Raw genomic sequence first — 13,811 nt, 5'->3', positions numbered from 1 at the left:
TTTACTAGAAACAATGAAACCTAGTATATATATATATATATATATATATATATATTATATATAATTTTATATATATAAACTAAACTAAATCTCGTGTGTATGTTTCAGTGTCCTGAAGAAGGTTCAAATCTAGAACCGAAATATAGACAATTGATCATCAAACAGTTGTTTTGATTCACACCAAGGTCCCCAATAGCTGAGCACCCATAACTTTTTTCCTGTTTGGTTCTACACAGCAATATCACTCTCCTTTTTCTTATTCAAGATGAGTTTTTATGAAGATATACACAGATTATATGGGGCAGGGACAGCCAACTGCCTCAAAAAATGGGCCATTTCCACAAGAAGAATTGCGATGTGTACGACAAGAAGAAATTTCCTGCTGACTTGCAGATCACGCGGATTGAGACCACGACATATAGTGCAGAATATTAAGTGCATAACCAATTTGTTAGGTTCGGGAACAAGTGAGGACAGAACAGTGGCGGACTTTAGTAACAAGGTATCGTCCAAATTGTTAAATCTAGAAATTACCATCACTATAAAAAGACTGAGGTTTTTACATGCTGAATTGAACACTGTCATGGCCCAGGCAAAGGAATTGGTTCCTCCTGGTGTTTTCAACAAATTTACGTCTACACAGAATAGATATTACAATAGAATCTTTGTCACCAATGCTAACTCTCTCAACGTTAAGTTGAATAATCTTACAACCCATAAAGTCAAGTCCCTAAAAGTCCAACCAGGGTGGTTCAGGAATCTTACTGATTATGTTTTCCCCCCTGACATTTGTAGCATGTTGTCCTTGGGCCCTAAATTCGCCCATGTAGCCGTACCTGGAAGGAATATTTCTATCAAGACAATTCTCAGTGATGTGGAGTACATAATAAAGATTGCACCTGAAGAATGTCAGGATATTCTGAGAGCCAAATGCACTAATTCTATCACCAACCACTTCCATTCTTCCCTTGTCGGCAGAAGTTATGAACTGGGTCTTTTCTACAGGACTAGGACCTTCATAAAGCAGCACCATGACCTGCTCATTACTTCAGCAGATAAGGGTAATGTCACAGTAGCTATAAAAAAAGAGGCATACAAAGAAAAGCTTCTGCATCTTCTAGATGACCCCATTACCTACAAGGTGCTTCAATCTGATCCAACATCAAAATACCAAACTTCCAATAACAAATTGGTGAAGGAACTGAAGACAAGTGGTTTCATTGATCCTGTGGTAGCAAGAAAATTGACAACTTACAAAGGGATAGCTCCCAGAATATATGGATTACCTAAAATCCACAAAGATGATATTCCACTTCGACCCATTGTCTCCACAATAAATTCCCCCACATCGGCACTGGATGAGTATGTGACTGGTATATTGTCGACAGCTTTCAGAGACTATCACACCTTTGCTGTCAGTGACTCCTTCCAGTTTTCCATCCTTGTAAATAACTGTAGTATACCGCAGAACTATGTGGTCTGTTCCTTAGATGCAGTAAGCCTCTTCACTAACATTTCGTGGGAGATCACTTGTTCGATCATCATGGACGAGTGGGATATGATATCACCCCACACAACGATGCCCCAAGCAAAGTTCATCCAAGTCTTGAAGTTTCTTTCAGATACCAACTATTTTCTGTATGATGGCATATATTACTCACAGCTTTTTGGAATACCAATGGGCACAAGGAGAGGTCCTGTTCTTGCTGCAGTTGTAATGTCTACCTTACTACGCAAAAAGGTTCCTGCCTTGTCCTTTCAACCACACTTTCTGTGTCAGTATGTGGATGACCTCATAATGGCAATACCAGAGGATGGCGTTGAAGAAGTTCTGAGCAGTTTCAACTGCTTCGATGAACACATCAAATTCACGGTTGAACTTGAAAACGAGAGATCGGTCCCCTTTTTGGATACACTGGTCACTAGAGATGAAAACAATGTGATCAAGTTGGATTGGTATCTAAAGCCAACCAGTTCTGGAAGATACATACACAAGGCCTCAAATCACGACTGGGGAATGAAGGTGAACACCATTGTTGGTATGAGAGATCGAATTACTCATCCAGAGTTTACCCATGCTGCCCATAGGAGATTGTCTAACATCCTGACTGACAATGGTTATCAAAGAAGTTTGGTAAATAAATTGATTTTCAGCTCACCTGCCTCCACACCCACGCCTGCACAACAACCGCAGGTAGAGGTACAAACAAATGAACAGATAGCGCATCCACCACAAAGAGGAGACCTTGCTGATGAAGGAGGTTCGGAGGCAGTCACTGTATCGATGGAACCTCAAATAAGATATACCTCCCTACCTTTTGTGCCCAAACTCACCCATAAGCTCTCAAACATTTTGTCAATCATCCCTGACATAAAGATTGCAAAGTATAATGTCTTCCCAAACAGATTACTTTTCTCAAATCTCAAGGACTCCATTCCGCTCATGTATAAGAGTAACGTTGTTTATGCCATTGATTGTGGAGATTGCAATGGCACCTATGTCGGTCAGACAACTCAGATTCTCAAGAATCGGATAGCCCTTCACAAGAGTGATACACGGTTGCACCCTGAGAGATGTGCTCTAGCGTTGCATGCGAACAGATTGAATCATTGTTTCAATTTTGATGATGCAAGGGTCTTGACTACCGTCACCAACTACGAAAAAAAAATTTTCATAGAAATGTGCCATATAAATAACTGCGATAATAGTGTGAATAAGAAGACAGATGTCGGCAACCTCAGCAGAATTTACAGTTATCTCCTTGAATTGGACAGAGTCAGCTCAAGTCCGGATCTTGTACGTACAGAGGACGTTCCAGTCACCTGACACCTTGGTTCGTTCGAGGGTTGGATTGATTCTTGTTTGTTTTTTGGACGTTTTTTCAATGTTTTTCATTGTCTGACGTGATTGTTATTAGTAATGTCAACAGGAAGTTGTCCACTCATTCATTTTTGTATTGGAGAGAAAAGAAAGTTTTTTCTGTGGTTTATGACTAACCTAACCAGCTTTTTATGGTTCAGGTGTCAAATAATATCTAATTGCGTCGTTGGTCTGGGAAAGAAAAAAAGAAATTTATAGAAAAAAGATTATTGAAAAATTGTATAATTCCCTCACTGTAGACCTAAAAATTGTAACCCGTGATTGCTTCATTCTCGAAGATAAGTTTTTATATTCTTGACGGTCAACACAGACCGTGCACTGACATGTAATTCCTCTATTTCCAACTAAGATGTATCAGTAAGTGTTTTCCCTGTCTTTTATTTGAATTTGTCAACTAAATCTCGTGTGTATGTTTCAGTGTCCTGAAGAAGGTTCAAATCTAGAACCGAAATATAGACAATTGATCATCAAACAGTTGTTTTGATTCACACCAAGGTCCCCAATAGCTGAGCACTCATAACTTTTTTCCTGTTACTTCCAGCATACTATGTTGCGTCCATACATTGTCTTTGGGCCATACACTATTGCGTCCTGAATAATACTCCGTATACCGGACGCAGCATTGTTTTTCAAAGTTTTCTCTGGTATTTCGAGGGATTCAACGACAGGGGTGGTCGCAAATCGTGAAGGACGTCGAGAGCTATCCTTGGAACAACTATAGATTTCATTCATCTTTTGATAAAAGAGTTATTCTATGTTGAAAAACATATCTCCAGACGCAGTAAAGTGCTTCTCATGAAACCTAAAGTATACTTTTAGTTCACGCAAATTCCGCTTCGGGGGCGCTTCAAATGATGAAAACTGATATACACTCAATATACATCTTTCACACAACGCATAATGTTGCGTCCTAAATCTGGCAACTGTGTATACAAGTAAACCAAGTTGTATTTGCACAACTGAAATGATTTAGCTTCCTAGGCTCCAAGGTCATCCCGAAAGTCTGTTAGGTGAAGAATTGGATTCTGTCTCTAGAGCAATGGCAGGTCCGATTGAAGTGCCCTTATGGTGTTCTTTTGACTGATATTGTCATTATCATTTTTCCGAATAAAAAAAAATTATAACTCATGTGAATTTTATTCCACTTCAATTAGAAATCAAACGATAACACTTTCCAGAGAATTATCGGATTTATAAATTGACATGAAAGGTATCGCTTTATCCGCTTATGCTTATGTTATCTCATTTCACTTGTGAATTAAAAAATTTTTTTTCCAGTGGATGAATAAACGTCAAGTTCTCTTGTTGCTAAAGGCAAGTGTATTTGCCTCTTCATTTCTTTTAGTTCCCGAGGGACCAGGAACCTAGCTATAGAGTCATACGGTCATACAGAGCAGTTTTTGTTGATCGGTCGTCCTGTAGGCCATCTGGCATATGTGAATTGGTGTATTCTCCAGATTCTATGTTCTTATGTTGTTATCTACTACTTTCTTCATCGTCTTCAATAGAAACGATGTTGAATTAATTGTTCTTGAAGATTGTGGGTCCCCATTTTGGTGTGAAGGGAACTTTTGTCCTTCTCCATTTTCTGTGTATATGACTCATTCTAAGCAGCTTCTGGTTATCTTCAGAAGATGAAGACGAATCTCTTCTTGGATTTTTCTTTACACTTCTGGTGATCTATATAGATTGAAGGTGTTCATTGCCTACTCCAAACATCGGCTTTTAAATATCCCAATCTTCCTTACGAGGATTCTTGGTCTATATTGCTGTATCGATTCTAGTTATGGGTTTACTACCTGTGAAGGTTGTTTTGGGAAAACTAAAAAATCGTTTCTGTTCTCCTTCGGTGAATTATCCGTCTGGCTTATTGAGCGATATTGTGGGGTTGATTACTCATTTTGCCATGACCTTTTGTATTCTGAGTGCTGTGGGATTAGAAGTGACATTACCACAAAAATTAAAAAGTTCTACAAATTATGTAAACTCTTGTATACATGTAGTGTCCTTGTAATATATTAATTAATAAGGACTGTCTGTCAAAGTATATATCACAGAGATGCAAGATCTGATCGAATTTAGAACAAATCATATGGTACACAGATGACTGAAACAATATATTTGTTCTGGGCGTAGTAAGGTTGAACAAGCGTACGGGACTAGAACTTGGGCGTCCTACATGAAATCCTACTCTAGCGAGTAGATGTGCCATTCAAGGGTCCATGAAGGAACCTCAAACAAACAACTCCCTTCCTGACATCAAGCTTAACTGCACCGAATTTATTAAACAAAACAGCATGATCTTTCTCGAAAAAACTTCTCTGAACAGCCTCCATTAGTCCGAGAGCTGGCAACGAAATTCGGTAAATGTTTTGTACTGGCGCATAATTTAATATGATTTAGTATTGAGGGTGTACATAAATCAGCACCCACTCTCAAGGTCAGGTAGTGGAACACCTAGCGGCGACGCGCTTTGATGTAGGTATATGGAATTACAACACACTCTACAAGTATTTTGTAATGACTAGTTCATAGAACAGAAAACTTGAAAAAGTCGTCAGATCTCATTTTAGTGAAACGCGGTGTGTCAGTACACCACATAAGTTGCTGCCTTGACGATGTTGTTTCAAAAGAATTGTATTGGCTGAAACTGCATTTACTGCTCAAATATCATATATTATTTGTGAATAAAATATTCAGACCACATATCAATAGAAGAGAGGCAGTCAGCAGTCACCCCAAAGTACGGATATTGTAATTTTATATCAATCAAAGAGCGTCGCCGTCAGATGTTCCACTACCTGACCTTTCAGCGTGGGTGCTGATTCATATACACCATCAAAACTAACTCATATTTAATTATGATCCATTACAAATCTTTTGCCGATTTTCGTCGCCAGCTCTCGGAGTATATGTCATTGTGATGTGTATGGCAATCGTATATTGGGTTCCAAGCAATGCATCCAAACTCCAGTTTGCTCGTCACAAATATATTGAACAGCAAAATCATGGTTTCCGGATCAGAAAATATATGCTATTACGCACGATGAATTCATACATTCTTGGTCTCGTACCCAGTAAATGATTAACATAAAGAACAAATGTAAAACTTTGAACAAAACAACGCGAAGATCATTTATCTCTGTTTTTTTGCTCAGGACGCTGCCATCAAGACTATAACTATACAATAAATAGTTCTTCTTCCTGGTGTACTTGGCGACATTGCACTCAAAAATGCTCAATGGTAGTTGATTTCTGCCACACCAAATCAAGAATGAGTCCACAAAGCACGCTGCAGGAAACGCAGTCTTCAATAGAGCCTATATCACCAAAGATTTTAAAATCGTCGGCATGAGTCCATGCACGAATAGGATTAACACGTTGACTGTCCCCATTCTAATTTTTTTCTCACCTCCCACGTCCAACACATTTATCCCAAGATAAGGGTTGCTTTTGAGTGATAAACTATATATTCTATGAAAAAATTAATTCTGCAGCCATTTAAGGAACTGTTCATGTTCAAAATTTTCAAGTCCAATGGAAGGCTTGATGCTGATGTTTCTTGAATCATGTATGATTAATTATGATTGAGGTTATCAATACATATTTCTACAAGACGTTCAGCCCATATGAACTGACCACACTGCAGCGTTCATGAAAAGTAACCATATTTATCTTGAACGTCAAATGAATCAATGAATCACATACGACTCATGGACGCCTGGCGAAAATCTTTATGAATCATATGTGATGCATGGGACAGTCAACGTGTTAATTAGATGCATCCTTACTTATTCAATCTTCCGGGAGTGGATAACTGGAGTGGAAGGCCCCTAAAATTCCCTGATCGACTTTTTGTTCCAGATCGTAATGCGAGAGGTTTGGCCAATTAGTTTCGAACTGTTGTAAGTTTTGCTTCAGATGGATCTTAATGGTGGATCAGTTCCTGATCTGTTATTTTATATTCGATTATCCTATGGTCAGAGATTGATGGTTTGGTCACCATTTCCCAATCTTTAACACTTCTTCTGGAAGTTGCGATGACCATTGTCACGTCCAGAACCCCTTTTTTTGCCCTAGTGACAGAACCAGGTGTTGTCCCCACGTTCTTGAGATAGTTCTTCATTCTGCCAGAGTTCTGCAGGCCAGAATAATATCCAATTCAGTAACGTTATTAGTTCTCAGATCTAAAAATTCTTCAATCAGATTTACCATTCAAACTTTATGCCCTGGGTATGAAGCCCCCTGTTCGAAAATTGATCCTTTGTATTTTTAACTTTTCTGTTCTTCGTTCACTACCACATTATTTTTGGCAGCGAAGGGAATACAACACAAGAAATTCTTTGAGATTTTTTTCTGGCAGAACTTTATCGAGCTTTATTGCGTGTATATACACGCTTTCAACAACTTGGCATATGCCAAGTTGTTGAAAAATCCTAATTGCAATATATGCGAGCTTTATCATTCTCAAAAACTGCTTTGGTCTTTGGAGGTACAAATGAGAGCTTTGGTTATTTGTCTATGCCATAAACTTCTTTCAGATGAAAGTAAGGAATTGTTCTGCTGGCGTGATAGATTTTCCTACTAGCTTAAGATCGATTCATATGTCGGATATTAGCTTCTCCAAAGCACTCCAGCTCTTTGACTTTGATTTTATGATGAGCTACTATTCCCTTGAGCATTTCCAACTTTTTTGTATAATGTTGGTATTGCAAACTTTGAAACCCCTGTCTTCCTGCATTCGAGGAAAGTATATCCTTTGTATCGAAGAGTTACAGTTACAGTTTGTTCGGCGCATCTGTCATTCGTTTCCGGGAAATTTTTACCCACTCAGCTCCAACCTGAGAAATTTCTAGTGAACTAGTACATTATCATTTCTTGAGTTTCATTGTGCTGTTATTTGCGAAATCAACAATGCGTACATGTAGTAAATGCAATCAGACAGTTACGAAAAGAAATCCCGCCGTTATCTGTGCGGGTTTTTGTGGCGGTGACTACCATGCGAACGGTACATGTTCTGATATGAAGCGGGGTCAACTGGCTGTTATCAATGAACTGCCTGGTGCTGGTTGGAAGTGTGCATCGTGCAGGGGGAGTTCCCCTGTCCACGGTGGTGACTCACGTCCTGAGGCGGGAGGGTCGCGTCCGAGTGTTTCCCGGACCGATTTTTCGCGCGAGCGGCGCGAGAGCCGCCTCTTCGCGCCTGATGCTTTCGAGTTTGTCGAGCCTTCTCCGGCCAATTTCTCCTCCCTCGTTGGTCAACTCACGGAGGAAATGAAGGGCTTGAAGAGATCGATGAATTTCATCTCCGACAAGTTTTCAGAATTTGAAGCTAAACTTTGCCAATTTGGTGAAGCGATGGTAGCAGTTTCAAGATTGGAGGAAGAAAACGTTGCCCTCAAAAAGGAGGTGTCCATTCTCAGTAGCAGAATTAATAACATAGAACGCCATAGTCGACAGAATAATGTCGAGGTGCAAAATGTTCCATATAAGTCTGGGGAAAATTTGGTTGAAATGGTGTCTGGCATTGGCTCGTCCTTGGGAGTCCGGGTGGATCCTGGCTCTATCGATTATGTCACTAGGGTTCCTACAGCACTTAAGGATAAACACAAGAATATTGTTGTTAGATTCTCCTCGAAAAATAAACGTGATGATTTCCTTGCTGCCTACCGTAGGAAACGTCTTGCCATGGGAGTCTCACATTCTGGTTTAGCAGTGGCGAATGTAGCCGAAAAATTATTCATTAGCGAACACCTCACATTGGCAAACAAGATAATTTTTAGGGAGGCTCGAACATTAGCAAGAGAAAAAGGATACAAGTACGTATGGACTCAGAGTGGAAATATTCTTATTCGGAAAAACGACACTTCGAAGATTATCCATATTGCTTCGGAGGCAGACTTGAAACGTCTTTAAGCGAAATACGTTTTTGACACGCATCATAGAGGAGTTCTGATTCATGGTGAAATCGCTGAACGTTTATTATCAAAATGTTCGCGGGCTGAGAACTAAGTTAAGTGATTTCAAGTTAAATGTTGGCTCCAATGATCACGATTTGTTATTCATCTCCGAGTCTTGGCTGAACCCTGGGGTATTTGATGACCTTAATGAATACTCAATCTTTCGTAGAGATAGAGTAACTGCTTCGTGCACTCGCAGGGATGGGGGTGGTGTTTTTGTGGCTGTTAAAAGTGAGCTTAAACCCTCACGAGTTGAGGAGTTTCAAAGTGGTGCAGAAGATGTTTGGGTGAGAATCATTATAGACAATGTGAAAATTCTGCTGTGCTGTGTGTATATTGCACCATCCGATTCAGATGCTGCATCATTTTTCCGGGAAAAATTATCTTAGATTATGTTCAGATTGAAAGACCATTATGTTCTCATTCTGGGTGATTTCAATTTGTCGGGTATCAACTGGGTTAAAAATGATATAAATGGTATCTGCGAGGCTACAAATGTTTCCAGCAATCAAGAAGAACTTATTGATACATTTTCATTTTTGGGATTATTACAGTTCAACTCGATCACTAATTCCAGAGATAGACTATTGGACTTGATTTTGTGTAACTCGCAATTAATAAGTAATGTTCATAGATGTGACATACCAGTTGTGCCCGAGGATGGATATCACCCTTCCTTAGAGTTTTTGCTTGACGTAAATGTTTGTCTATCCTTAAAGAGCAATGATATAATTTATAGGTTTAACTATAAGCGTGCCGAATATGATTTGATTAATCGTTCTCTTTCCGGAATTTCTTGGTCTGATCTTTTCAGCCATGATGATGTTGACCTAGTTGTTGATGAGTTTTATGATATTCTTTACGATGTAATTGATCTTATCGTACCTAGGACGAAGGTGAACAGACGTTATCCACCTTTTTACTCTTTCGAGTTGATTAAGCTAAGTAAGTATAAAAATAGAATTCACAGGAGATGGAAAACTTATAAGAGTATATCCGATCAAATAGAATTTAAGGCATTACGTTGCTCCTGCAAAAGATTGATTAGACGTGATTTTGTGAAATACAGGCATTCCATCGAAAGTCAGTTAGCATTCGACCCGAAAAAATTCTTTAAGTTTGTATCTGTTAAAGACAAGGTTTTCAGCTGTCCTAACCGTATGACATATGGCGAAAGAACCGCAAACGGTGGCAAAAACAACAGTTATCTCTTCGCGGATTTTTTCGAAAGTGTTTATGTTACACCGAATCTTGAGACCAACTCTGATGAAGACCGTGTGTTTGGTTCTTTCCTATTAGATAGAATCAACATTGATGCCGCGGACGTTGAACAAGCTCTGTTTTCTCTAAATCTTAATAAAAGTCCTGGGCCAGATTCTATTCTCCCTCTGTTCATTCGTTCATGTGGTGCATCACTTGTTGAACCCTTGACCTTAATATTCCAAAAATCTCTTAAAGCTGGAGTTTTTCCGAAACGTTGGAGGTTGGCATGTGTTGTTCCTGTTTTCAAGGCAGGTAGTAAGCTGTCGGTGGAGAATTACAGGCCAATAAGTAAGCTTTCTATTTTTGCGAAATTATTTGAGTCCCTAATTTATCCTCACTTATTCCATCTTGTCAAATCTCAGATTATTCCCGAACAACATGGCTTTTTTAAGGGACGTTCTGTTGAAACGAACCTAGTAAACTTTACTGAGTTTTTGCTGAATAGTCTGGATGAGGGAGTTCAAGTAGATGTCATTTATACAGATTTTAGTAAGGCTTTCGACAAGGTATGTATATGTATATGTAGACTTCTTATAGGGTTGTATGAGGTCGGAGTCTGCGGGTCTCTCCTGCGGTGGTTTGAGTCTTACCTCAGGAATAGGTCACAATACGTCTCGGTAGAGGGTTTCGAGTCGCGGTTCATATTGGCCTCATCCGGGGTACCTCAAGGATCTCATTTAGGGCCATTGCTATTCATAATTTATATTAACCACATTATTAAAATATTTAATTTCTGCAAAGTTCTCATGTTCGCCGATGATTTAAAAATGTTCATTAAAATCCGAGACCTCGGTGATTGCCTACGGCTTCAGAACGATCTCAACTCTTTTATGGAATTCTGCGCAAATGCTAATCTATTTATAAATACAACTAAATGTCACGTGATTACTTTCTCGAGGAAGAGAAATCCCATAATATTTGAGTATTTGTTGCTAAACTCTCCGCTGATGCGTTCTAGTCATGCACGAGATCTGGGTGTTACCTTTGACTCCCACCTCAGATTTGACCTACACATCGATAACATTGTTGCAGCTTCCAGCGTGATGCTTGGTTTCATACTAAGACAGAGTCGATCGTTTTCCAATTATAGATCATTTATTTCGCTTTATTACGCTTACGTATTCAGCAAGCTGAACTTTGCTTCGATTGTGTGGAACCCGCAGTATAAAACTTACATAGACCGAATAGAAAAGGTTCAAATGAAATTTCTGCGGTTTCTGGGTTCGAAGTGTGGTCTGCGGTTGAATAGGGGGGATCCTGGTAATTATGAGATAAGGTTGAATCACTTCAGAATGGTCAGTTTGCAGAATCGCAGAATCATGAGTGACATACTCTTTGCTAATAAGTTGCTGACTGATCATTTGGAATCGTTGTCACTCTTATCGATGATCAACTTTAATGCTCCATTGAGGAGAGTCAGACAGCTGGAGACCTTTGTCTTGCCCTTGAGGCATACCAATAGCTCTAGGAATTCCCCCATTGTTCGAATGCTTGGTCGCTGTAATTGTTTTAAAGATTTGGTGGATGTAATCGGTCTGAGCCACAAAAATGTTAAAAAATGTTTGAGTTGCCATTTCCGGGAGACCACTAATTGATAGTGTTTTTTTGTGTTTTCGACTTCACTGTTTTTTTCCATCTTTTGTAGATCTGTGTTTCCATATCTAGGTATAATTTAATATAGTATAAATGATAAATTGGTAACTTAGGAATTCAATATTCTTTTTTGTGTACTTTTTTTCGGGTTATGTATTATGTACTTTCGTAAATTGAATACTACATTGTGAACATTCTTTTGGGCATTAGTTTGCCTGTTCATGTTCTCTTATGAATAAATAAATAAATAAATCTGTCGAATCCCCCAGACCTGCTACCGCAACCAAAGCGGTCTATTGTGGCACACAAACAAGCTCAAAGAGCTAAACTTCTACCTCCAGTGCTATCTTCCAAAGGGAAGAGGTGATAACAGAGGAGGAGTAGTTCATGAGTTCCCCTAGAACCAGCCTGAGCGAACCTTGTCTGCCGTTGGGCAGTCACTGAGGATATGCTCAATAGTTTCGTCCTCCTATAAGCAAAGAGAGTCCTTGTATATCGAAGAGCTAGGATGCAGGCTACGATTCATGTTCAAACTCTTCTATCGAACTCGAGAATTTAATTCGCCGTCCATTTAACTACCCTGATAGAGTAATTGACTCTCTAGACTGCCAAATTGTTCGTAGGATAAGCGTAGGATAAACTAACAACTGTGCAGTTAATGCATTCCTAATTTAAGTTATCTCCAGAGCACCACTCTCCCACATTCATTTGTTATTAAAAAAAAACGAAAATGAAATATATAATGTTTTTAAAATTATTACATAATCACTAAAGCTCTTCTTGACAAAAAGACACTTAAAGAGTGTTTGAAACATTCTGAAATACGATTCCCCAAGTGAGCAGTCCACAAATTAAGGATGATAGCCATCATAAATATAGAGGTGTTTTGAAAGATGAAATTTGTAATAACTGGAGCCAATGTTATAATACGATCACGTCATCGAGTTCGAATAATCCTACTGTACCAGATTCTAAAACATATGTGGCAACTACGCTGGACGCAACAACATGCTAATGGTGAAAGATTGAATAAAATTCGGACGCAGCATTGTGTTACATATGAAAACAAAATATACGCCGGACGCACTAATGGTAGGACCATGAAAGGACGCAATAATGTGCGTATATCAACTTCTTTATTAATAAAGATATTTGAGGTCTGAAACGAACAAACTACGTAATTTTTTGCGTAGATTAATATACTTCGATCAGATTCCACCTAGGTAGCGTATTTCTGGGAGACGCAATAAGGTTGCTTTCTGAAAGGACGCAATAAAGTATGCCAGATGTAAATATATATATATATATATATATATATATATATATATATATATATATATATATATATATATATATATATATATTTATCCAGCATACTATGTTGCGTCCATACATTGTCTTTGGGCCATACACTATTGCGTCCTGAATAATACTGCGTCCGTATACCGGACGCAGCATTGTTTTTCAAAGTTTTCTCTGGTATTTCGAGGGATTCAACGACAGGGGTGGTCGCAAATCGTGATCGTGAAGGACGTCGAGAGCTATCTTTGGAACAACTATAGATTTCATACATCTTTTGATAAAACAGTTATTCCATGTTGAAAAATATATCTCCAGACGCAGTAAAGTGCGTCTCATGAAACCTAAAGTATATTTTTAGTTCACGCAAATTCCGCTTCGAGGGCGCTTCAAATGATGAAAACTAATATACAGTCAATATACATCTTTCACACGACGCATAATGTTGCGTCCTAAATCTGGCAACTGTGTATACAAGTAAACCAAGTTGTATTTGCACAACTGAAATGATTTAGCTTCCTAGGCTCCAAGGTTATCCCGAAAGTCTGTTAGGTGAAGAATTGGATTTTGTCTCTAGAGCAATAGCAGGTCCGGTTGAAGTGCCCTTATGGTGTTCTTTTAACTGATATTGTCATTATTTTTTCGAATGAAAAAAAAATATAACTCACCTGAATTTTATTCGACTTCAATTAAAAATCAAACGATAACACTTTCTAGAGAATTATAAATTGACATGAAAGGTATCGCTTTATCCGCTTATGCTTATGTCATCTCATTTCACTTGTAAATTAAATTTTTTTTATTCCACTGGATGA

At 38.7% G+C, this 13,811-nt stretch overlaps 1 protein-coding gene across 1 annotated transcript; it reads left to right on the top strand.

The window, feature by feature from the left end:
• The first annotated feature begins 265 nt into the window (after positions 1 to 265).
• On the top strand, positions 266 to 2,827 carry LOC123320976. The gene has a single exon (XM_044908477.1). The coding sequence runs from the start codon at positions 266 to 268 to the stop codon at positions 2,825 to 2,827; it is 2,562 nt and encodes an 853-aa protein (XP_044764412.1).
• Positions 2,828 to 13,811: the final 10,984 nt, after the last annotated feature.

This window comes from Coccinella septempunctata, chromosome 9 (genome assembly GCF_907165205.1).
Source record: "Coccinella septempunctata chromosome 9, icCocSept1.1, whole genome shotgun sequence".
Classification (NCBI taxonomy): domain Eukaryota; kingdom Metazoa; phylum Arthropoda; class Insecta; order Coleoptera; family Coccinellidae; genus Coccinella; species Coccinella septempunctata.
This window is presented reverse-complemented; position numbering and strand designations above follow the sequence as displayed.